Below are 26,333 nucleotides of genomic sequence, written 5' to 3'. Positions count from 1 at the left end.
TTTATCACAGCATGGTCACTAACCATTTTTTTTTTAATGTATCAACAAAATTAGTTTCTTTGAATTCCTGCTGTTACAATCTGGTACGTGACTGTTTTGGCATAAGGCAGTATTCAGCAAAAGTTGTTTTCAAATGGGAAAAGCTCAGCCTATTAAACAATATTTAATCACTCTGTTAAATTAACTCCTTACTAATACTAATATTGACACACATGTGGTTCCCACTACATCCCCAACTAATCTTTCTTCTCTGTTTATGCTTTGGGAGAGCTGGGATTTTTCCTTTTCAAATAGGCTAAGAAATTTGCCTTTAATCTTGGTAGACTGAGAGAGATTGGACTATAAAATTGTGATGTTTGCAGAAAAACGTTCTTAGATAATGTTTGGGTATTACAAATTTGTGTTCTAATTTTCTTCTCGTCCTTCTAAAGTGAGTACAGCTGGACTTGTACAAGGGCAGTCTGGTTTCACAAGATAGGATATTTTAAAATTGACCTGCATAAAACTGCAAACAAATAACGCACTCTTTTGCAGCTGATGGCAATAAAACCTTTATAACATACAGTATCTATGTATTATATCTTGTTAATGTTTTTCTGAAAACATGTGACTTTGTAACTGAGGCTATTTTAGCAGTAGGAGAGTGAAGCTGGCATAAACTAGCCTTATCTTACTGAATTTAAATACAAAATAAAGGTAAGGTCACACATCATTAGGAGGATACATGTGAATCCTCGGGAATTATAAATACATTGTTCAAGTAAAGGAAATGTCAGATTATGGATGCCCTGTCTTGGCTCCACCCTTGCTTGAAGAACATCGCAGGTCTCATTATCTAAGGATCTATGAGTCCGTATTGAGAATAGAGCAGGTTATTCTTTCAATGATTTGAGATCTTCAGCAGTTATTTTGTGTTGCTTTTTAGACAAGTCACTTCAGTCCAACTGAACTATTTTTCTTCCTCTGATTGCTGGTACTCAGACTGCTACTTTAGAGAGAAAAAAACTGTGTGTGATCTTGCCTGAGACAGGAGATTTAATTGACAGTAGTAATGTCTCTTATGGGCTCAGGCATTTGAGAGATGTTTCCAGGTCATTGTTGATGGTCAGACTCACTCATTCTCAGGAGTTGAAGCAATTGTCTGACTGTATTCCTGATTATCTTCTTTACTGCATTCTGGCTTAGCTGGAAGAAATACTGGCTTTATAACATGTTGTGAATATGTTCATCATCATTTTAATTTTAATTTAAAAAAAAAAACAAAACCCTGACTTTTAGGGCTAGTGTAATAACTTCCGTTAGTAAATGTCAAAAGTATGCATGCCACGTCATGTTTTCATGTCTTGCTCTAAACGTGAAAATGGTTACTTCCCATGCCTTTATAGCACAACAGATGTGCCCAGACAAGATATACAGCAGGCTGTGAAATTAATTTGGTCTTCAGAACTTATCTTGATCAGTTCTATGATGATGCTCTATAAAGCATGACCCTTCAATGAGGGGTGGAGGGAAGGATACAAAGGACAGGGGATGACCTTGTATTTCATCAGTGTATGAAAGCATTAAGTGAAATAATAATGAAAGGAGCATAAACTTTGGAACGTGCATGTGAAAGTATAATTAGTCCAAAAAAAGAACTCGAAGAGTAACTAGCAAAGATGCAAAAACTAACAGTAAAACATTTTTTAAGTACGTTGGAAGTAGGAAGCCTACCTAACAAACATTGGGGCCACTGGATGATCACGGGGCTAAAGAAACACTCGAGGAAGACAATGCCATTGTGGAGAAGCTAAATTAATTATTTTAATTGGTCTCCACTGCAGAGTAAGTGAGGGAGAGTCCCACACTTAAGCCATTCTTTTTAGGTAACAGTTCTCAGGAACATCCCCCATTGAGGGGTCGATAAAGGAGGTTTAGGAACAAACTGATAAACTAAACAGTGTTAAGTCACCTTGACCAGATGGTATTAATCCAAGAGTTCTGAAGGAACTCAAATATAAAATTACTGAACTACTAACTGTAATCTGTAACCTATCACTCAGATCGCCTTCTGTACCAGATGACTGGAGGATAGTTAATGTGCCACCAATTTTTTTAAAAAGTCTTCAGAGATGGTCCTGGCAATTATAGACCAGTAAGCCTAACATCAGTATCAAGTAAATTGATTGAAACCATAGTGAAGAACAGAATTATCAGACGCATAGATGAACATAATTTGTTGAGGAAGAGTCAACATGGCTTTTGTAAAGGGAAATCATGCCTCACTAATCTATTAAAATTCTTTGAAGGAGTCAACAAATGTGCCCAAAGGTGATCCAGTGGATCTTGTGTACTTGGACTTTCAGAAAGCCTTTGACAAGGTCCCGCACCAAAGGCTCTTAAGCAAAGTAAGCAGTCAGAGGATAAAAGGGAAGGTCCACTTCTGCCTGGATCAGTAACTGGTTCAAAGATAGGAAACAACAGGCAGGAATTAATGGTCAGCTCTCACAAAGGAAGAGGTAAATAGTAAGGGCTATACTGGGACCAGTGCTGCTCAACATAGTCATAAATGATTTGAAAAAGAGGATAAAGAGTGAGCTGACAAAGTTTGCAAACAATCAAAATTACTCATGGTAGTTAAGTCCAAAGCTGACTGCGAAGTGTTACAAAGGGACCTCACGAAACTAGGTGACTGGGGAACAAAGGGGCAGATGAAATTCAGTGTTGATAAACGCAAAGTAATATACACTGGAAAACATAATCCCAATTATACATACAAAATGATGGGGGATAAATTAATTGTTACCATTCAAGAAAGAGATCTTGGAGTCACTGTGGATAGTTCTCTGAAAACAACCACTCAATGTGCAGCAGCAGTCAAGAAAGTTAACAATGTTAGGAACCATTAGAAAAGGGATAGATGATAAAACAGAAAGTAACAGAATGCCACTATATAAATCCATGGGATGCCCACATCTTAAATACTATGTGCAGTTCTGGTAACCCCATCTCAAAAAAGATATATTAAAATTGGAAAAGGTAGGGAAGGGCAACAAAAATGATCAGGGGTATGCAACAGCTTCCATGTGAGGAGACATTTACAATACTGGGAGCATTCAACTTGGAGACGAGATGACTAAGGAGGAATATGATAGAGGTCTCTACAATTATGAATAGTGTGGAGAGAGTGAATAAGGAAGTGTTACTTATTGTTTTACGTAGCACAAGAACTAGGGGTCAACAATGAAATTAAAAGGCAGCAGATTTAAAACAAAAGGAAATACTTCTTCACACAATGCACGGTCAACCTGTTGAACACGTTGCCAGAGGATCTTGTGAAGGCCAAAAGTATAACAGGTTTAAAAAAGAATTTGCAAAGTTTCTGGGGAATAAGTCCATCAATGTCTATTAGCAAGATGGTCAGGGATGCAATCCCATGCTCTGGGTGTCCCTAAACATGTTACTGCCAGATGCTGAGACTGGATGACGGGATGGATCACTTGCTAATTGCCCTGTTCTGTTCATTCCTTCTGAAGCACCTGGCATTGGCCACTGCTGGAAGAGAGGATACTGGACTAAATGAACCATTGGTCTGACTCAGAATGGCCTTTCTTACGTTCTTATATGTTGCTACTTAGCTCCATATCTGTCCACACATTTCATTATGCAGCTCTTCACTGCTGATAACGATTGGACCCTTTAATAGTGATTCAGGTTGGTTCCCACTAATACAACTGCGTGAGAGGGTGACACGCTTTCTCAGGGTGCCCAGGACTGAAATTCACCTAATTACTCCCCCGCCTCCAGTGAGTCAGAGCAAGAGAGAGAAACTCTGCTGGTGCTTAGCTGGGTATCAGCTCCCTGGCAATACCAGTCTAGTAGCCATCAAATGATCTCTTCAGGGCAATGCCAGCCCTCACTCTGCTCTGCAAGCAAAGAGTAAGTGCACTCCAGCCCCCAAGTCTCTTTGAAGTTTTCCCCTGTGATGTCCATCCACTGTCACTGGCTGCTCACAGAAATGCCAGGCTTGCTATCCCCAAGAGAAACCAGCTTGAATGATTCAACTCAGCATCAGATCTTGTATAACACCAAAGCACTGAGTTACATTTATAGTGAAAGCAATCATAAATTTATTAACAGAGATTAAGATTTAAGAGATTGTGTGCAAGGACAATAGAAACAGAAAGGTTACTAAATCATAACATGCTTTCCAAAGATTAAATTGATCAGACTAGCCTATCTAAGGAAGTTAATCTCATCACAAATGTCTTTTGTAGCATTTCCACCCAGAGCAGGTTGGGATTCTGTTTTCATGAATGTAATCGCACTTCCTGATCACTTCCTCAGGTGCAGAATCAAGGATGCTGTTTTGTCTTCCCCTTGTATTCCCCAGAGTCATTGTTTGTCCTATGTCAAGGTGATCCCCTGTGGTTTATTCCCTGGTGTACTGTCTCCATGTTGATTTCACATCCTCATGTTGACTTGGGATGCAAACTGCGTTTTGTTGTGTAGCTTAGAATACTTGATTTGCACATGAACTGAGGCAGATAGTTGAATATACATCCTTTGGCTGGCAGAAACCTGTTTGTCAACTCTGCCTTGGACACAGACTTTAGAACGCTTTCAGTACATATACGCAGCTCCTTAAACATCATCTGTACATTTATCTCTCAATGATTATGAGGATCAGTATGACATAAGCTTGTTTGAGAGCTGTCACATGACATTTATGGATAAATACTATGAAAATCATGTCCTAATGAAAGAGTTAAGTGTTAAAAGAAATAAAATAGTTGTAGGTATAGAAAAGTAATATTTTTGTTATATGCATATATTAACTTAGAAAGTTATTTAATCAGCTTCAAGCCTAAGAAATGCTTGAGAAAGAAGGGAGAAGGGGGGGGACTAATAGATAAAGAAGAAGTTGAAGGCCAAGCAGACATCAAGTGCCTGGATACAGATAAAGGGCAAACCATAAGATGAAGAAACTAAGGTCTACCCCCTTCCTGCTTTTGCTAAAGTTATGTGCCAACTTAGCTAATTAACGGGCCCAGTAGTTGGGAGTTGCCTTTCTGGAATAAAAACTCCTAATTAGACAATCCTGTTAAAAGGAGGTCAAAAAGGCACCCTAAAAGACGCATGCGTAATAAGGTATTAGAATATTATCGCACACCCTGCATAGAAAATTGGTTCATTAGCATGAACATGGAATGATGTTTGTATAAAAAAACCCATGTATGTAGTAGGCGGTCGGGAAAGGTGTAAACCTTTTAGTACCCAGCCAATGGGGAACGAAGGGAGGGATTCTTTCGGCCGGGATAGGAAATATATACTGTTGAATAATAAAGGAGGGGCGCGCTCCTTTCAGATATTTTTCTGGAGTTGTGCCCAGCTTTGCAAACCTGTTAAAGAAATAAAAAGTACTTTTCTTGTTTTACTCTTTACCCGTATCCGATGTTCTTTTATTAAAACCTTTTTAGTCAAAGGTATTTCTTACAGTTTTGGGGGCTCGTCCGGGATTCGAACCAGCCTCCAGAGACGGTCACCCGACTATAGTCTTGGAAGACGCGTCCTGTTGAATTCAACAGTCCTAGGCTTATCTCGGGGACGGCGCCTCTGCCACGGCTGAAGGAATCCGATGAGAACCGGGTCGGTTAAAGACTAATTGTAAAGGATACAAGGCCGTAGAGGGCCATAAGAAAAAGGAGCGCGCCAAGACCAGGCAACTCTGTGCACGGATCAAGGTAAGAAAGACAAAAAGGGGTTTGTCGTTTGAGTATTACCTTGTTGGTCGAGTGGGTAGATGGTCTAAGGAGGTGTTGTGTGAGACGTCCATAAGGGGACGAAGTGAGTGTGGAGACCTGAACCGCAGTTCCATACCTCCGCGAGGAGATTGGTCGGTGACGGTCGAAGCGTGTGATAGATACTTACACATACGAAAATAAGACTCCTAAAGAAACCTCTACCATGGGAAGGGAGAGAAATACTGAGTGGCAGGTTTCTCTAAAGAAGTTCTGAGTGGCAGTCAGACTTCTCTTATGTGGTATAGTAAGTGTGTTAAAAAGGATCTTGAAAACTGTTTGTAATTAGGTGCTTCCTTAAGTATTTCAGGAGAGAGAGAGGAGATTTTTTTTCTCTGTTTCTCTCTCCTTCTCTCTCTCTCTCTCTCCGTTTCTCTTAAAAACCTTTGAGAAAGGGGGAGGGAGTGGGTAAACATAATGGGAAATTGTAAAAAATAAGGATCGGGCCCTTAAGCATTTTGGTTCGAACAACATGGTTTATGGCCAAAAGGAGAAAGGGGGGCCAAAGATAAAATGCAGACAGGGTGAAAACTCTAAAGAAAGATTGCATGAATCCTGGGTAAGGAGTCTAAAGGACTCCAAAAAAAGAAAAATTGAAAATTATTAGGACAGCCTGGGGAATAGTAACTTCATTAATGCACCCTCTTTGTTAATAGATTAATCAGGTCTTTATGTGTCTTGTCTTATTGATGGGAAACCAGTAAAATGTTTTATAGACACTTCCCAGACACTGGAGTCAGCAGATCCACCTTAAAAGTTTAGGAGTTTTCTCTATTCCCTTATCAAGGAAGAATGTAAACCAATTAATGCCGCATCTGGTGTCTAAATCACTATCTGTTTCTTTGAGAAAGATTTATTCTGTAAAATTTGATTGTATTATTTATTGTTTACCAGATGGGATTAATTTGTTGTTTACCTTATGAAAATGAAAATTCTGTTTTGGCTGTATTTCTTGAACAAGGACAGGATCCTGAAATATCCAGCATACAAAAGGAATACGTCCTGTGATTATATCTCTCCTTGAACAAGAAATTATTGTGCCTACTTGAATTCTCTGTGATACCCCAATTTTTCCTGTTAGGAAACCTGGAAAAATATTTATTGCTTTGTAAGATTGTGTGGGGATAACAGTAAGCATGCTATTGTTGTTGTGAATATCGGGGGTGCACACCCAAGGAAACTTTGTTAGTTTCAACATGCAAGAAGTCTGTGGGGGGGCTGTTGAAATCCCTGTTTGTCAGTTTCAGCAGCGCAAGCAAAAGTGCTTGCCTGTTAAATCCCCTGCTTGTAAATTTCAACAATGCAGGAGCCTGCCTCCCTAGTGTAAAACTTAAAATCAGGCTTGGTGGCTGTCTCAGCCAAAAGCACATTAGAAATCCACTGTGCAATTAACAAAGTATTCTTGCAGCCTTAGAAATAGGCTGCACCACTATAGTTGTCACATTTAAATGAGTTTGGGAAGCCGGGTGACAAAGTAAAGGTTCAGGAACCTATGGTAAAAGATAAATGGACGGGTATGTGTAAAAGACAGTTTGATGCGGTGGTCTGGTCAGACGAAAGAAAAGCTCAGCATGTTCATAAGTGTACTCCTCTCAGTACAGAGGAAATAAGGGGTTTATTAAAAATCTCTCAGATATAAAACAAAGACCCAAACTTAATGTTTTGAAAATAAATACCTGTGTAGGACAAAATAAGCCTGCTGCCAAAAATTGTAAGCAAAAGCGGAAAAGAAGTAAAAGATTAACCCTATAGAAGCTGGAGGAAATAAAACAGTTAAAAGTTGTAAAATTGATAAAAGAGTAAAAGTAAATTCTTGGTTTCATTGCAGCCATTCTGAGGGAGAAAGGGCCCTTCTCCTAAAGGAATGGTCTGTAAATAAACCTGACTAAAGTGACTTAAATATAAATTATTTAGTTTAAATCAGAGTATGAAGGGGTGGTGGATATTGGAAGTAAGGTGGAATTGTAAATAAATAAATAAATAGATAAATAAATAAATACATAAATAAAGGATTGAAACGGAAATTGGACGAAGTAGGGGAGGCTCGGAAAGGGTATGTCAAAAGGGATAAAAAAGTATAAGCAAAAGCAAAAGGCTAAATTAATGGTTCAAATCATTCAAAAGGTTAAGCAGCCAATGAAAGGAAGAGGGATAAGAGAAAGAGGTGAAGGGGGGTATAAGAGCCGAGGAAGAGGGAGAGGTCAGGTAGTTAACCGGGACAGGTTCAGGCTTGGACCAAATCAATGTGCCTGGTGCAAGGAGGAAGGACACTGGAAAAGGGAATGTCCAAAACAAAAGGGGGAGGAAGAAATAGGAAACCTGATGCTGTTTGAAGAATAGGGAAGCACAGCTATAGACTGGGAACCGACGAGCTGGGCAGCAGCTCTGCAAAAGAGGACCTGCGGGTAACGGTGGCTATAAGTCAGCAGTGTGCCCTGGTTGTCAAGAAGGCTAATGGCATATTGGGCTGCATTAGGAGGGGCATTGCCAGCAGGTCACGGGAAGTGATTATTCCCCTCTATTTGGCATTGGTGAGGCCGCATTTAGAGTATTGTGTCCAGTTTTGGGCCCCCCCCACTACAAAAAGGATGTGGACAATTTGGAGAGAGTGCAGCGGAGGGCTATCAAAATGATTAGGGGGTTGGACTAGGTGACCTCCTGAGGTCCCTTCCAACTCTAATATTCTATGATTCTATAAAGTCAGGGTTTTTGTTTTTTGGACCAGCTTTCCAGGAACCCTTGATAACTCTGAAGGTTGGTCCGTATGGAGAAGAGGTGGATTTTTTGGTTGATTCTGGGGCTACGTGGTCTACTTTAAATTATTTACCTCAGGGAGTGAAAATTGGAAAGGGAACTATACAAGCACAGGGAATTGGAGGTCATTTAATACAATCCCCAATTTGTGAACCTATTTTAGTGCAAATAAAAGAGGAAGGAGGCCCTAAAGTTTGGTGTGACTTTGTGTATATAAAAGGAAATGTAAATTTGTTGGGCAGGGATTTAATTGGATCCCTGGGATTAACCATTAAAGAAGTCCAAGGATGGGTGGAAGTAAAACTGATGCAATTGATCAAAGAAAAAAGTAAATCAGTATGGCTAACTAAAGGACTAGCTAGAGAAGTGTTGTCCTATTTACATGAGGGAAGTTATTGGGGGATAAAAGGAATGGTGCAAGCCCATTTAAATAGATATTGCACTATTGGAATTTATGCCATTGCTAAGCATATAGTAATGGGATGTATACCCTGCCAAAAAGTAAATCAGTCTCGAAAAATAATGAACACTGTGGGTGGAAGGGAATTGGCAGTGAGACCGTTTCAATTTGTTCAAGTGGATTTTACAGAATTTCCCTGGTCAGGAAAGATGAAGTATTGCTTGGTATTGGTAAATCACCTAACGGGGTGGATCAAGGCCTACCCTACCGTGTCTGCAACGGCAGGAACGGTGTCTAAAATTTTGTTGGAACAAATAATACCCCGTTTTGGAATGGTCCAAGCAGTGGACAGTGACTGTGGAACACATTTCACTGGCCAAGTACTCCAGAGAGTGAGTCAAGCTCTGGGAATAGAATGGAAATTACATACTCCATGGCATCCCCAGAGTTCAGGAAAGTTGAAAGAGCAAACAGAAAACTTAAAATTGCTCTAAAGAAACTGATTTTGGAAACCCATTTACCATGGACTAAGGTCCTTCCCTTGGCCTTACTGAGACTCAGGACAGCACCCAGGGAGGACATTGGGCTGTCTCCTTTTGTGTTGTTATATGGAATGCCTATGTATAAATTTCTAGAAAGGAAAGGAACTCAGTTAATCAAAGACCAGGCTGCAAAAAGTTTTGTTATACAGATACTGTCGCAGTTGTCTTCTCTCCGACAGGAAGCCTTGATACCACAAACTCCTCCCTTGGAATTTCCAGTCCATAAACTCGCACCCGGACAGTGGGTATTGGTGAAGGTGTGGAAAAAAGAGTCCCTGAAACCAGCTTGGGAGGGGCCTTATCTAGTATTACTAACCACCGAAAGCTCCATCCGGACAGCTGAGAGGGGGTGGACTCACCACACCAGAGTTAAAAGTGTTCCAGCACCTGAGGAGCCTGAAGAAAAGTGGACTGCCAAATCAAAGGGAGATCTGAAACTAATTTTGCAAAAGAAAAAGCCTCATGTGTAAATTCTGTGACTGCCTGTGTGGATGCTGTTGTTGTTCTCATTGTTATGAGTGTGGGGCCATACATAGCCCCTGCCACTATGTCTATGGCAATTGTCAGGGTACACGGAAGGTGGACCTGGCCAGTGTTAAAGTGGATCCTCCTTTTGACCCTGCTGAATGGGGTGAGTGGGAGGAACCAGACCCAGAGAAATCAGAATTGTGAATCATGCATTGTCATCACCAGGCAAGGAGCACAAATCAGTCACACACTTATCTATCACACATTCTATTAATGTATAGGAATAATAACTAGCTGCACAAATAACGGTGCCACATATTCCTATTGTGAAAAAGAAAAGAAATGTTTTAACCCAAAGACCACACCTAGAATGGAATATACGGCAACATTATGGAAGTCACCTGATAAACAAATAGTTCAAAACACAACAACCCTAGACACAACAAAAGTGGTTCTTTTAAAGTTTGACATGTGTAAAGCACTTCAAAATTGTGGCTCACTCGAGAAAGAGCGACAATATGGGTCATATCACAAGGTTCTATGCTTAAGTGAAACCCGTTGTTGGGATGAACAGTCTATTACCTCTGCTACTTGGCAGAACCAGTCTCCCAGTGCAAAAGTAACCATACATAGAAAAAGAGATTGCCAACCTGCCAAAGTGGCAGCTGTAACCCCATGGAACTACGAATTAAGGTTGACACAGAAACAACATTTCCCCACTCTTATTCTATTGGAATGCGGATTTTAAACCCTGGGTTGCAGACCTCAGGGATAGTGACTATGGGGAATACATTTCGTATACATATAACTGCTCAAACCCTGCCTGAAACAGAAGTCAGATATGTTTTTCATTCCTACTATAGGAAAATGAAAAAAGAAATCCCAATAGTAGTTAAAAATATGTTTGTAAATCTTGCTGAAAAAGTGGCACAAACCTTAGGGGTTCAAAATTGTTATGTATGTGGAGGAACCAATATGGGAAAGCAATGGCCTTGGGAAGCTAAAGAAATAAATTATTCTATAGCCAATGTAACTTGGACTACCAGAATGGAGGGAAAATGGGTATTGTCCACTAATTTAGTGGCAAGACTCTGTTGGTCTAGAGAGGGGGAAACTTTTACAGAAAATGTAGGACACTTAAGATGTGAATCTGCCTATCAGTATAATGAAACCATCCGTAGCACTGCATGGTGGTCAAATGGGCTAAGACAGCAGATTAATCTCACTGGGACTAAGTTTGAGAAATGGATCTCTCAGTTAGGTACTCAAACCACTTCTCCTTGGGAGGCCCCGAAAAACATGTATTGGTTATGCGGAACTTTTGCTTATGCAAAGTTACCCCCAAAATGGAAAGGGTCCTGTGCATTAGGATATATAAAACCAAGTTTTTTCTTGTTACCCATAGAAACGGGTAACCGTCTGGGTGTTCCAGTATATGGGGATCTCAATTCACGAGTAAAAAGGGCTCTCATAAGTACTGCAAACATTAAGATAGGAGATTGGAAAGATGATGAGTGGCCTCCAAGTCGAATCATCCAATATTATGGACCTGCCACTTGGGCCGAGGATGGTATGTATGGATACAGAACCCCAATATATTTGTTAAACAGGCTCATTCGATTACAAGCTGTAATAGAATTATTAACGAATGACACGGCTATTGCTTTAAACTTAATGGCCAAACAAAACACTCAGATGCGAACAGCAATTTATCAAAATCGCCTAGCATTAGACTATTTGTTAGCTCAAGAAGGAGGAGTATGTGGGAAGTTTAATCTGACCAACTGCTGCATTCAAATTGATGATCAAGGAAAAGCAATTGAGGAAATTACAAATAGAATGGTCAAACTTGCTCATGTCTCAGTGCAAAAATGGACTGGGGCGTTTGAAGAGGGAGGTTGGTTTAGATCCATTTTTGGGGACTGGAAAAAAAAAAAAAAAAAAAAAAAAAAACTCTTTGTAATACTTTTGGCTTTGGGGGGATTGTTATTTATTCCTTGCTTGATACCTCTCATACAAAAATTGGTGATATCAAGTGTAAAAGGAATGACTTTGGTAACTATTAAAAATTGTGACACCACTGATCTGCTGGTAATGTCAGTAAAACCCATCACCCCAGTGGTATTTTCAAATAAAATTGATGAAGAACTGGAGCAAATGATCAGTAAATTCAAAAATTGAAAAACAACATATTTTATTTTAGGATAAAAAGAAAAAGGGAGGACTGAAAGAGTTAAGTGTTAAAAGAAATAAAATAGTTGTAGGTATAGAAAAGTAATATTTTTGTTATATGCATATATTAACTTAGAAAGTTATTTAATCAGCTTCAAGCCTAAGAAATGCTTGAGAAAGAAGGGAGAAGGGGGGGGACTAATAGATAAAGAAGAAGTTGAAGGCCAAGCAGACATCAAGTGCCTGGATACAGATAAAGGGCAAACCATAAGATGAAGAAACTAAGGTCTACCCCCTTCCTGCTTTTGCTAAAGTTATGTGCCAACTTAGCTAATTAACGGGCCCAGTAGTTGGGAGTTGCCTTTCTGGAATAAAAACTCCTAATTAGACAATCCTGTTAAAAGGAGGTCAAAAAGGCACCCTAAAAGACGCATGCGTAATAAGGTATTAGAATATTATCGCACACCCTGCATAGAAAATTGGTTCATTAGCATGAACATGGAATGATGTTTGTATAAAAAAACCCATGTATGTAGTAGGCGGTCGGGAAAGGTGTAAACCTTTTAGTACCCAGCCAATGGGGAACGAAGGGAGGGATTCTTTCGGCCGGGATAGGAAATATATACTGTTGAATAATAAAGGAGGGGCGCGCTCCTTTCAGATATTTTTCTGGAGTTGTGCCCAGCTTTGCAAACCTGTTAAAGAAATAAAAAGTACTTTTCTTGTTTTACTCTTTACCCGTATCCGATGTTCTTTTATTAAAACCTTTTTAGTCAAAGGTATTTCTTACACTAATGTAGTGATTTGGCAAGGCCATTAAGAGTAGCTGTTACAAAACAGTGAACCCTTTGCCTGCTGACCCCAGTGGGTCTCTGTGTCACACGGGGCATCTACTGCTATTGCCAATCTCAGTTACTAATAAATGATCTTGTTTTGTTCCTATCTTGTGCTACAAAGGCCATTAAAATATTACACTTTCCACACTGGCTAGGAACAGTGTTGGTTTAAAAAAAAAAAATTCAAAATAGATTTTTAAACCATGTGCTTACCTGTGTACCTTCTTTACCACAGTACTTATGTGGTTTCCCCTCCTCCACAGTGGCAATGCAAACCATGTTAGAAACCATAGTTGTTTTGAACAGTGTTTATACAGAATTCCATTCATTTGCTTTGAGACCCAATGCACACAGGGCCAAAGAGAGGAAAGTGAAAGAAGAGAGACGGGGGAGGGAGGGAATGTAGGTGAGAGAAAGGAGGATACAGACAGTGGAAGAATACATGATTGTTTAATAGGACATTGATGGCTCTGGGGGGGATGGGTTATGAATTCCCAGAATGGTTCAGCTAAGGCAGTGGTTCTCAGCCTGGGGTACATGTACCCATGGGGTATGCAGAGGTCTTCCAGTGAGTACATCAACTCATCTAGATATTTGCCCAGTTGTACAACAGGATACATCAAAAGCACTAGTGAAGTCAGTACAAGCTAAAATTTCATACAGACAATGACTTGTTTATACTGCTTTATATACTATACACTGAAATGAGTATAATATTTATATTCCAATTGATTTATTTTATAATTGTATGGTAAAAATGAGAAAGTAAGTAATTTGTCAGTAATAATGTGCTGTGACACTTTTGTATTTTTATGTCAGATTTTGTAAGCAAGTAGTTTTTAAGTGAGGTGAAACTTGGGGTGCTCAAGACAAATCAGACTCCTGAAAAAGGCACCGTGGTCTGGAAATGTTCAGAACTACTGTACTAAGGGTTAACATCTTGAAGATTTTGTTCAGTAATGTTACCAATATTAACTATTTTGATACGTTACTAATGAAAGCCATTACATTACAGTGACAGCTGATGATCTGTGGAAAGGAGTTTTGGCAGAGTCCGGTACTGGAGCAAAGAAGGGACGAGGAAAGCGAGCCAGGAAAAAGGTCAAGAAGGATCTCAATAAAGGCCAGATCATTGGTGAAGGTAAATGCATAAATAACCACAGGGCTTGGTAAATGTGTTGCTCTTACCATTCATGGTGTTTTTAGTTTGTAATACTTTTTATAAACAATGCAGTTAGTACATTAGCATTAATTTCTGTGGAGTCATGACAACATTAGAGGTGCACTCTTTCTCTTTCTTTTCTTTTTTTTTAAAGTGATGTTGACAATAATATTTCATTTCACATAGTTCCAGCTTTTAACACAAATTCTGTCTTGTGGCAGGCAGTTGAAATATAAGTGAACATTAAAACTTGTATTTTATTATATTCATCCTATGTACTGTTGAGTTTTAATCTTTAATTTTGCATTAAATGGGAGGTAAATCTTTTCACGTTTTGCTGCTCTTAAGGACGTTCTGGTTTCCTTTGGCCTGGTCTCAATGCTCCTGTGCACAAAAGTTGGATGCTCCAGCCAATTGTTCAGCGAAACAAAGAGGAGCAGGAGAAGATGCAGTCTGAAAGGATCTGTCAGAAGGAAGAGTGGGAGAAGAAAAGAAAAAAGAAGGTGAAGAGAGAGAGAGGGTGGACTGGACGTTCCTGGGGAGGCATCAGTCTAGGACACCCTGATCCAGGTCCTAATGGAGGTAAGAAGACAGAATGTAATTACCCTGTTAGGGAGAGGCAAGGAAAGAAGAATCCATACATTCCCAGCGTTTGAAATTCCTTTATAATTATTCTATACTATATTGGGAACTATAAGAATTTCTGTACACAAACCCAGACAGTTAGAGTTAGTGAACTTAACTGGACTGACAGAGTTTACATTAATGCTCAGCATAAAGTCTTTGACTGTTTTTCATTTTAATTTTTGTGAGTCTTAAAATCTGAAAATACTTTTTGCATGTCTTACATCAGCAGCCCTAAGTACAAGATGTAGCCTTATTTGTAGTGATCCCATTAGCTTACTAATAGAAATAAATATTTAATGTTGGCATAAGCAAGGAAAGAATGGCTAATAAAATATCATATTAGAAATATAAATTATAGCAGATAAGTATAAGATTATCATCTCATATATATAAACCTATTATCCAAAATCAAGGCCCTGTGTACTTGATGGCAAGGTGAGCCCAACTTCTGTGTTGAGTTTTGGATTCTGCAACAACCTTTTGTGGTAACTAGAAATTCTATAGCAGCTTCTTTTAGAACAAAAACAAATTGTTAACAAATTAACTATTTCACAGGCATTACTCTGTTGTCTGTTACTTGTTTCCATATTTAATGACAACATTTGTATTGTCCTCTTTAGATTTTTATGGTACTATTCCATTGAGATTTAACAGACACTTCACATTTCTCAGCAGGATTGTTTCAGGCTCTCTGCAAATTCAGATATAATTGCACCAATTAAACTTGATTGATGTTTTCCAAGTTTTCTTCACAGCCGTAAGAGCTAGTAGCATAGTTTCTTTTTCTAAACAAAAGTTTGGATTCTGGAGCATATTTCTACAGCAATGGGTGGATTCTGTGACAAATTTAATGGCTCTAGGATACACAGGATCCTTACTAACTTATACATATTAAGGTTTTCTAATCTTTTCTCAAGTCATTTCTTTCAGCCCCCCAATCAGTTTGTGGGTTTTGGGGCATTTTTTGTTTTGTATAAACTCCCTCCAGTTTGTCAATATTTTCTGATAACATGCTTCATGGAACTTCATGCAATGTTCCAAGGGTGGATTTGCACCAAAGCCGTGGCAACTGAACCCTTACTCTTCTGTGAGGTTATGTCTCTTGTTTATGCAGATGAATCTAGACCTGCCAGTATAATTTTAATGTTCATTGTCCCCCCTTAAGTCTCTTTAAGCATTACTGCTCCCTGGTTTGCCCCCATGTGTTGAATTTATTTATAGTCATTTCTGCAGCCTGCATCACTTTAAAATCTGAATATCTGTTATCCTATTATTTTCCCCAGACATATTACCGTGCATGTTTAAAAAGTGATTCTCATTTCTTTCTGTCCACTTTCCGATCACTCTAAAGTCTTTGTTGTTTTTTGCTCTGACTTGTGTGCAGAACTCATTCTAGTTTAGTATCCTCTATAAATTCCATTAAAGTGCTGAAAGAGATGCTGTAATATTCTCTTGACTTCTACTTGCATAAGTCAAAAGCACATATGCACTAAAGGGCAGTTATAAATACACACACATGCAGTAGGCAGTTCATTAAAGAATTATCCACATTTTACAGATGGGGGATTAGAGAGAATTAGAGAAGCTCCTCCATGAAATCTGACAAAGTCCCCCCAGTCCCCTGATTCCCAGTCCTATACTTTTAACACACATAAGTGTATCTTTATTGAGAGAAGTTTAACCAAATGACTCTAAAGGGAAGTGTGGACACTAACTATACATAAAGTACTGTCAAGTGCACAAAAAATAAAGTCAAAAAGGGGATTCCCCCCCACCCCCCACACACAAAATTTCAGTTGTAGTTTTAAGTGGTGTTTGTAACTATAGAAGGAACAATGTTTTTCAGATAGAAATGTGAATCTCTCTTCCCTTCCCCCTCTCCCCCGTCCAAAAATCATGTCCAGGGTACATAAAAATAATCTTTTTAAAATATCCAAAAAAACAGATTTTTTTATTTAAATTAAATCCAGATTTTTTTTAAGAAACCTATTTCAAACTTAATCTGAAATAACCTGTGGTAAAGTCTAAATTTAAAATAATCTACTAAAATAATTTAAATTAAATACAAAAAATTGTATGAAGGGGTACAAGTTTTCTGCCAAGTTTTATAGAAAGTCAAACTATTGAACTGGTGGAAGTCACTGGCTAAGAACCTGGAACCAGAGTTTGTTGAACTACTAAATCAGCTCTTGACTGCAGTAACCTCTTTTATAGGTGCAGAGAGAATACTTTCTTCTTTTCAGTTAATTCAACTAGTTCAATTCAATGACTAGTTCATTTGAAGTTAAGAAACCTATTGGGAGTTGAAAAAACAGGAAAGCTTGTTGTTCTTCAGGTGCTTGCTCATATTGACTCCAAGTAGGTGCATGCACAGTCGTCGGAATATTTTTCCACTGGCAGTACCCTTCAGGTCGGTACAGGCACCCCCTGGAGTCACACCTCTGTGGCATCGTACATAGGGCCCCACCGACCTGCCACCTCTTCAGTTCCTCCATCTGGGCCGGTTGTTGGAGCTACTGTATCTCTTCTCTTGCTTCACTAAGCATTTTCCCTAGTGTCTCAATTGCTGAACCTGTAAATAGTTAGATTAATTTAGTTGTTAGTTTTTAATTAAGCTTCTGTTTGGGGGATTCCCCCCCATTAAGTTTTCACTCCCTACCTGGGAATTGGGGAATGCTTTGATCCCAAGGATTTGAACTGTTTGGGACCTGCCATAAGCCTGTGACAAGGGGCGATCCCCATGAATCCTGCTTGAAGTGTCTGGGTGAATCCCACGAGACAGATAACTATAGGATTTGCAAGGGATTCCATCCTAGCACCAAGAAAGAGAGGAAGGTCAAGCTGAAACACCTCCTCATGGAGGCAGCTCTTCATCCCCAACCACCAGGCCAATTGGACCCTGCATGTAGCACCTCAGTGCAGAGTACGCCAGCCTCAATTAGGGAGCCTACGGCTCCAAGGAAGGACTCAGCACCTAGAGATACTCGGCACCGCCTTTCACCGGCACTGAAGTCAGCACTGCTCCCACTTACCGGTGCTTCACGAGGCATAAGAAAACTGACAGAGGGCACTCACCCACAGTGAGAACAGTGGGGGGAGACAGCTCTAACAATGCATGTCCCAAGCCAGGGCATCCTTCCCCACCCCTTTGGAAGCAGCTCCGGTGACTCTGGGCCCGCAGAGTGGTCCATCAAGTCCGGTGCCAATGTACTTTCCCCTAAGGGAGAGTCAGGTAGAAGAATTAGATCTTCCTTCCACCCCAGACACATTCAAGAGGCCAGAGACCCGATAGCCATGATGACACAGCAGTCCCCCGCCAGGCCAGAGAGAGCACCAGATGTAATACCTATGGCACCGCAATGAAGCTCTGTGCCGTCTAGAGACAAACTGGCCATGATGCGGCACTGGTCGCCTTTTCCACAGCACTACTTTCCAGCACCACCTCACTTGGCACCATTGTGGTCTCCACATTAGGAGTCATGGTCATCAGACTCAGAGGCAGAGTCTTATATCTCCCAGACTACTTGGTCGATACAGACAGGAGGCAGGACGAGCCCCTCTCATGGGCCCTTGGCCTGCACAGTGTCAGGTGTCTGCGCAATGGCCCTCTTGGACCCTGTGGACATATCAGCAGGCCCAGGGATTCTATCCTAGAGGCTCCCAGTCCCTCACCTCAGAAGGACAGGCTACCCCACTGCCCGACAGCTGCTTATCACCATGTGGCACTGAAGTGGGCACTGAGGTCAGCACCAAGGCAGGCTCAGAGGGTGACACGGGGATCGGCACCGGGGATGACCCCAGCACTGAGCACAAAATCTTCACACAGGGAGAAGTCCACAATCCTGAGGGTCAGGAGGGCCCGGCACTGTTCTGAACGTCATCATAATCATCCCCCGACAAGGTGGTGGCAGGAACTTCAATTGCTTCATCCCCCAATGGACAACAGGGCCCACGAGGAGCTGTTACAGAGAGTGGCCCAGAACCTAGGGCTCCAAGCAGAGGAGGTGATGGAATCAGTGGACCCCATGGTGGACATTTTAGCATCGGAAGTAAAAATAGCATTGCCTCTCATAAAGACCAGACCACTACCAAAACTCTGTGGCAGATGCCCACATTTATCCCCCCCTACAGCTAAGAGGATAGAAAGAAAGTACTTTGCACCCTCAAAGGGGCATGAGCACCTCTTCACGCATCTGCAGCCAGGGTCACTGGTGGTAGCGGCTGCAAACGAGAAAGAGAGGCAGGGGCACCAAGGCCCATCACCTAAATCCAAGGACTCAAAGAAGCTGGACCTCTTCAGCAGAAAGATCTATTCCACCCAGGAGCTCCAGCTCCAGATCACAAACCAGCAAGCGACCTTGAGCCACTATAACTTCAACTCATGGGACACCATGCTGAAGTTGAAGGAGCTACTCCAGGCTGACTCCAGACTGGACTTCTCAGCGGTCCTAGAGGAGGGCAAGGCAGTGGCGAGGATTTCACTACAGGATGCACTGGATGTAGCGGACAGTATCATCTGCAGTTGCCATCAGGAGTTCATGGCTGCAGGTGTCTGGCCTCCCTCCAGAGGTCCAACACACAATACAGGACTTGCCCTTTGAAGGCTTGGGTTTATTTTCAGAGCAGGTGGACTCCAATCTCTAAAAGTTTAAAAAATTCAAGGGCAACATTGGAGTCCTTGGGCCTTCATACACAAGCTCCTCAGAGAAAGTACTTTAAGGCCCAACCTCCCATGTGGTTTTACTCTATTCAGCCTAGGCAGGATTATTCTAGGAAGCAGGGCAGGACTAATAGGTGTAGGACACCTCAGCCCCCATCCAACCAAGGCTAGGGTAGTCCTCCAGCTCCAAGCAACCATTGTGAGGGTGCACCCGAGGGCAAACACCCGGCCAGATCCCAGATCTTTACGCCTGCTATTTGAACCATCTGTCCCATTTCTGTTGGGCGTGATAGATAACCTGAGATCAATGGGTGCTGCACGTGGTAGTACTAGGATATTCTCTCCAACTGTTCCTCCTTCCCCCCCAAATCCCTCATCTCCGTCCCTCCTCAGGGAGTCCTCTCACAAGCAACTTCTTACACAGGAGGTGCAAGCGCTCCTAAGAGCAGCAGCAATGGAGGAGGTTCCTCAGGAGTTAAGCGGTAAGGGATTCTACTCCTGATATTTCCTAAGGCCAAAGGAAATCTCAGACCCATTCTCGACCTGTGAAACCTCAACAGAATCGTGAAGAAACTGAAATTTCGCATGGTATTTTTGGCCGCCATCATTCCCTCCCTGGATCCATGGGACTGGTATGCTACCCTCCATTTGAAGGACGCATACTTTCATATATCAATAATCTCGTCTCTCAGAAGATTCCTCAGATTTGTGGTAAACCACACTCATTACCAATTTACAGGCCTTCCCTTTGGGCTGTCAGCAGCCCCTCGAGTGTTCACAAAGTGCATGGCAGTCATTGCCGCCTTCCTATGGAGACAATAGGGTGCATTGGCATTGGGGTGGGGCGAGCTTTTAGGGACCCTCAGGACTCAAGGCCTCTGGTCCCAGACATAGCTCTTATTTCACATCAATGTCAGGGAACTGAAAGCTGTTTGTTTGGCCTGCCAAGCCTTCCTGTCCCATCTGGAAGGCAGATGCATATCAGTCATAACAGACAACACAACAATGATGTTTTATATAAACAGAATGGAGCATGCTCCTCTCCCCTATGCCAAAAAGCCCTCAAGTTGTGGGATTTCTGCATAGCCCACTCTATACACCTAGAGGCATCTTACCTGCCAGGATCCCAGAGTGAGCTGGCAGACCATCTCAGCAAGTCCTTTCATAACCACAAGTGGTCTATTCACTCGGACATAGTGAACAGTATATTCCAACGGTGGGGAGTTCCTCAGGTAGATCTCTTTACGACAAGACTCAATACGAAGTGTCAGCAATTTTGCTCATTTCTGAACCACAGCCCGGCCTCAATCACGGACACATTCCTCCTGCCCTGGGTAGACTACTTGCTGTATGCATTCCTGCCATACCCACTCATTCACAAGGTCCTGCTCAAGAGGAGGGAGAGAGCGTCTGTCATGCTGATAGCCCCAGCCTGGCCCTGACAACACTGGAACTGTCGGTGGCTTCTCCAGTCACCCTACCATTGGTGCTGAACCTAATCACCCAGGACTACAGCCCACCTCCACCATCCCAACCTGAAGTCCCTCCACCTTGCAGCATGGAAGATTCATGTCTAAACCCCATAGAGTTGACATACTCTGAGCCAGTTAGAGAGGTCCTCCTTGGCAGCTGGAAACCATCCACCCAAGCTACATACTTGTCCAAGTGGAAGAGATTTTTAATTTGGACAATGTAAAGGGGCACCTCTCCAATACAAGCATCAATATCCTCCATCTTGGACTATCTGCTGCACTTGAAGCAGCTAGATCTGGCAGTGTCATCCCTAAAAGTTCACCTAGCAGCAATCTCTGTGTTCCATCACGGGGTGGATGTTCAATCAGTCTTTGCTAATCCAATGGTGACTCATTTTCTCAAGGCCCTGTTCAGGCTATGCCCCCAAGTTCGACATCCAATACCAGCCTGGGACCTCCAGGCTGATGGAGGCCCCCCTTTGAGCTCTTAGCAACATGCTCACTCCTCTACCTCTTGTGGAAGATGGCATTCCTGGTCGCAATAACCTCAGCTAGGAGGCTGTCTGAGCTCATGGTCCTCACCTTTGAACCTTCATACATGGTGTTGCATAAGGACAAGGTTCAGTTGCGACCTCCCCCAGCCTTCCTCCCTAAGGTGGTATCCCAGTTTCATACGAGCCAGAACATCTTCCTTCCAGTGTTCTTCCCTAAACCACATGCCAATAGGAGGGAATGAAGACTCCATTCCCTAGATGTCAGGCAGGCACTGGCATTCTACATCAAAAGGACAAGACCATTTCATAAATCAAGCCAACTCTTTGTCACAGTAGCAGACAGGATGAAGGCTTTCCCAGTGTTGTCCCAGAGAATTTCATCATGGATCACGTCCTGCATTAGGACTTGCTATGACCTGGCAAAGGTGCCAGCTCTGGCACTGACAATGCACTCCAAGAGAGTGCAGGCCTCCTCGGCAGCATTCCTGGTGCATGTCCCTACACTGAAGATCTGCAAGGCTGCAACCTAGTCATTGATCCACATGTTCACCTTGCATTTATGCCATCACCCAACAGGCCAGGGATGATGCAGAATTCAGCAGAGCAGTGCTTCAATCAGTAATTCCATGAGCTCCGACCCTTCCTTTTGTGGCCAGCTTGACAATCCCCTATTTACAATCAACATGAGCAATCACTCGAAGAAGAAAAAATGGTTACCTATCTTTCATAACTGATGTTCTTCGAGATGTGTTGCTCATGTCCATTCCAAGACCCACCCGCCGACCCCTCTGTCAGAGCCATCCAGCAAGAAGAAACCGAAGAGATGGTGGGGTGGGCCCTATATATGATGCCATAGAGGTGTGACTCCACGGAATGCTTGCACCGACCCAACAGGTACTGCTAGGGGAAAAAAGACTGCATGCAGCACACACACACCTACTTGGAATGGACACAAGCAACATATCTTGAAGAACAACAGTTACGAAAGATAGGTAACTGTGTGGTTTTTTTTCCCTCTTCCAATCTATGAATAAAACTAGATGTGAGAAAATGAGATATACTAGTTCTAAATTCTTGAAGGACACGGTGACCAGGTAACAATCTGTGCGGTTCACTAACTACATCAAATACTTCCTTTGAATAATAATTCAGTTAGTTTTAAATCCACAAAGTTTCAATAAACTTTCTGATAAACTTTTTTCTTATGTATCCAGCAATTTAAGGTAGTTTATTTAACTAACTTAAAAAAAAATTTTGTACCTTTGAATTGAATATGAATTTCCATCCAAACAGAGCTTGACACAAATCATGAGTAAAAAAGTGACTAGTAAATAAGAAACGCATCGTAGAATCATAGAAGAAGAGGGTTGGAGGGGACTTCAGGAGGTCATCTAATCCAACACCCTACTCAAAGCAGGACCATTCCCCAACTAAATCATTCCAGCCAGGGCTTTGTCAGGCCGCACCTTAAAAACCTCTAAGGATGGAGATTCCACCACCTCCCTAGGTAACCCATTCTGGTGCTTCACCACCCTTCTAGGGAAAAAGGTTTTCCTAATATCCAACCTAGACCTCCCCCACTGCAACTTGAGACCATTGCTCCTAGGTCTGTCATCTACTACCACTGAAAACAGCCTAGTTCCATCCTCCCTGGAACTCCTCCCCCCTTCAGGTAGTTAAAAGATGCTATAAAATCCCCCCTCATTCTTCTTTTCTGCAGGCTAAACAAGCCTAGTTCCCTCAGCCTCTCCTCATAAGTCATGTGCTCCAGTTCCCTAATCATTTTTGTTGCCCTCCTGGACTCTTTCCAATTTGTCTACATCCTTCCTGTAGTGGGGAGTCCAAAACTGGACACAGTATTCCAGATGTGGCCTCACCAGTGCCAAATAGAGGGGAAGAATCACTTCCCTTGATCTGCTGGCAGTGCTACTACTATTGCAGCCCAATATGCTGTTAAACTTGGAAGTAAGGGCACACTGGCTCATGTCCAGCTGCTTGTCCACTGTAACCCCCAGGTCCTTTTCTGCAGAACTGCTGCCTAGCCCATCGGACCCCCGTCTGTAGCAGTGCATGGGATTCTTCCGTCCTAAGTGCAGGACTCTGCACTTGTCCTTTTTGAACCTCCTCATTTTTCTTTTGGCCCAATCCTCCAATTTGTCTAGGTCACTCTATGTCCTATCCCCGCCCTCCAGCATATCTACCACTCCCCCCAGCTTAGTGTCATCTGCAAACTTGCTGAGGGTACAATTCCCCCCATCCTCTAGATCAGCGGTTTTCAACCTTTTTTTCCCCGAGTACCACTCGGGTCAAGTACAGTCAGGTCAAGTACCGCTTGACCTGACTGTACCTGGCCCGAGTGGAACTCGGTAAATAAGCGGAGGGAACATTTTCGGCGGCGGCGGGGTTGCGTGGAGGGATCAATGCCCTCCGCCGAAACCCTGCCGCCATTTGACCGTTTTCGGTGGCAGTGAGCTTTCTCGGCGGCAGCAGGGTTTTGCGGCGGCAGTGGGGGGGAAGGATTTGGCGGCGGTAATCTTTTTAGGCGGCGGCAGGGGGAAGGATTCGGCGGCGGCGAGCTTCCGCAGCGGCAGCGAGGGGGGGATTCAGCGGCGGAATCGGCGGCAGGGAACACCTCACGTACCGCCAAGCCGTCTGCCGCGTAGCACCGGTTGAGAACCGCTGCTCTAGATCATTAATTCACTATTTTCTAACATACTGTAAATGTAAAAATCTGAATAAATGTATGTTGAGCTCTATAAATGCTTAAATAATGTTTATAAACATAATGTATCCTGATCACACTGCATTTGATCCTTCTGTTTGCTAAAGGCTTTATTTAATTTCAAATCAATGTCTCTTAATAGTTCCCAATCAATGAGTTAATCTTTCATTAGGAAAATAACTAAAAGTGCAAATGCAAAACATGATTAAAAAGGGTGATTTAAATTGCTTTGATTTAAATCAATCCACCCTGACAGTGTACTTTTAATTGCAGAAATTACACATTGAAAGCTACACGTGCTTTAGAGAAGGGACACGAGACACGCTGGCACAACATATTGATGAGCTAACTTCATGTAAACTAATAAAATGCAGAGTTGTGGGGAGACTATAATGTTTGTAAATGCTTTAGAACACAGTTAAACACTAAGGCTCAAGACATCTTTGAGTGGAGAAACAAATCTCCAAACTTTTCATCTCCTTTCCCGTTAGTCTCTCCTGCTTCCATCATCTCCCCTCATCTTTCTTTCTCCCAAATCTGATTGTGTTCATAACATGGAGAACAAACAATATAATTCATTAACACTATTCTGCTTGAAGCTGAAGTACATTACTGTGCTCATGACATATTAGAAAAATTGTTCAGCTGTCATCTAGCCTTCACTTGCAGCTTATGATAAAAGGCTACATTTCACTCCAGTACCCATTTCAGTAATGGCAATGCTTTTTTTTATAACATGGAAAAGGTCAAAGACAAGAATCTCCTTGTATGGTTTCTTCAAGGTATTACAAAAAAACTGTGAAATTTGCAAGGATTAAAATATAAATCAAATAAAAATATTTCCCCATACGATTAAATCACAAGTAACAGTGAGTACTCAAAATAGATCATTTATAGATCCGTGAGTACATGACTGAGCTTAAGTTCAATATACTAAAAACTTGAAATCCCTCTCTCCTTTTTTTAGTTAGGGAAAAAAAATAAATGAATTCATCTTAAATTGTCTAACAATGTTGACTTTTGTTCCCCTCTCTTTCTAAAACTCTTGTTAAATTCTACTGCAAAGTGCAAGCTTTGTTTTATAATTTGGTACCTATGATGATATGCACATCTCTAGGTAGACTAAATTGTTTAATGTCATAGATGATTCCTATCGACCTTGAAAGCTTAAGTGTGTCACCTAGACCAGTCAGTGCATGTAAGTATTGTATGTAATTTTATTTAACAATGGGTTATGTAGATAAAATTCAGACCGTCAGTCATCGGATCTAGAAGCCGAAGATTTCCTAGAATCATAGTAATGTAGGGCTAGAAGGAACCTTGAGAAGTCAAGTCCAGGCCTCTGCCACAATGCAGGACCAAGTAAATCCAGACCCTCCCTGACAGGTGTTTTGTAACCTGTGACAATATCTATCTCTTCAGGGTTATGGTGGATCCTTCATCACTTGGAGACTTGAAGTCAAGATTAGACATCTTTCTGAAATAAATGCTATAGCTCAATCATGTGTTATGGGCTTGACGGATGAGATTTTCTGACTTGTGTTGTGCGGGTCATCCTATGTTATCAGAATGGTCACTTCTAACTTAATCCAAACTTCACAGCTAATCGCTGGGACAGCATCTGTTTTGGCCATGTATGCATTGGACATGTATGTGTTTGGCCATACTGTCAGGTAAGATGGTGGAATGACTCGACTAAAAAACTAATTCAGTCACAAGACCTTTTCCTGAGGGAAGGTTAGGAGGGGTGGGTTATTTATACCTTTCTATGGAAGGCAGGGCTTGAGGAACGTGTGCTCGCCCTCATTGCCCGATGCTGCTCAGACTGGTTCTGCAGCAATGTGTGTGCCGTGTGGTGCTTTGGAGGCAATGCATTGCACACAAGAGTTACTGTTGATAAGCAGCAACTTTCTTCTCACCACTGTATCTTGTTCACTGTGCTGTCTGATTCATCTGTGCTGTCATCTATAGAAGCACTGGCTCCACAAATGCTTGTCAAATACGGATATGTTTTTCGGGTTGTTGGTAATTTGAGAATTCTCTCAGCTGCCATATGAGAGGCCTGGCTTTAATTTCTGAGTCAATGCAGGAGTCTTTCTACAGACTCCTTTTTCTTTAGTATGTAAGCCCTTCATGGCAAGAACTGTGTCTCTCTTCACACATATAACATGTTGTGGGTACTACTAGAAACAAATTATTACTAATTTTTAAAGTAGTCAGATAAAGGAGTTAATTTAGTGTTCA

At 41.8% G+C, this 26,333-nt stretch overlaps 1 protein-coding gene across 2 annotated transcripts in view; it reads left to right on the top strand.

Annotated features, from left to right (window-relative positions):
• MRPS5 (mitochondrial ribosomal protein S5) overlaps window positions 1-26,333 on the top strand; it is a 134,581-nt gene that overhangs the window by 40,718 nt on the left and 67,530 nt on the right. For both annotated transcript variants that reach the window (XM_067532926.1, XM_067532924.1), the window contains exons 3-4: window positions 13,968-14,093; window positions 14,463-14,696. In XM_067532926.1, the coding sequence (XP_067389027.1) occupies window positions 13,968-14,093; window positions 14,463-14,696 (360 nt within the window). The remainder of the gene's footprint in view (window positions 1-13,967; window positions 14,094-14,462; window positions 14,697-26,333) is intronic.

This window comes from Emydura macquarii, unplaced genomic scaffold (genome assembly GCF_026122565.2).
Source record: "Emydura macquarii macquarii isolate MOO-44397 ecotype Brisbane River unplaced genomic scaffold, CSIRO-AGI_Emac_v2 contig_3305, whole genome shotgun sequence".
In the NCBI taxonomy this organism is placed as follows: Eukaryota; Metazoa; Chordata; order Testudines; family Chelidae; genus Emydura; species Emydura macquarii.
Note: the sequence above shows the minus strand (reverse complement) of the source record. Positions and strands in the feature narration are given on the sequence as shown.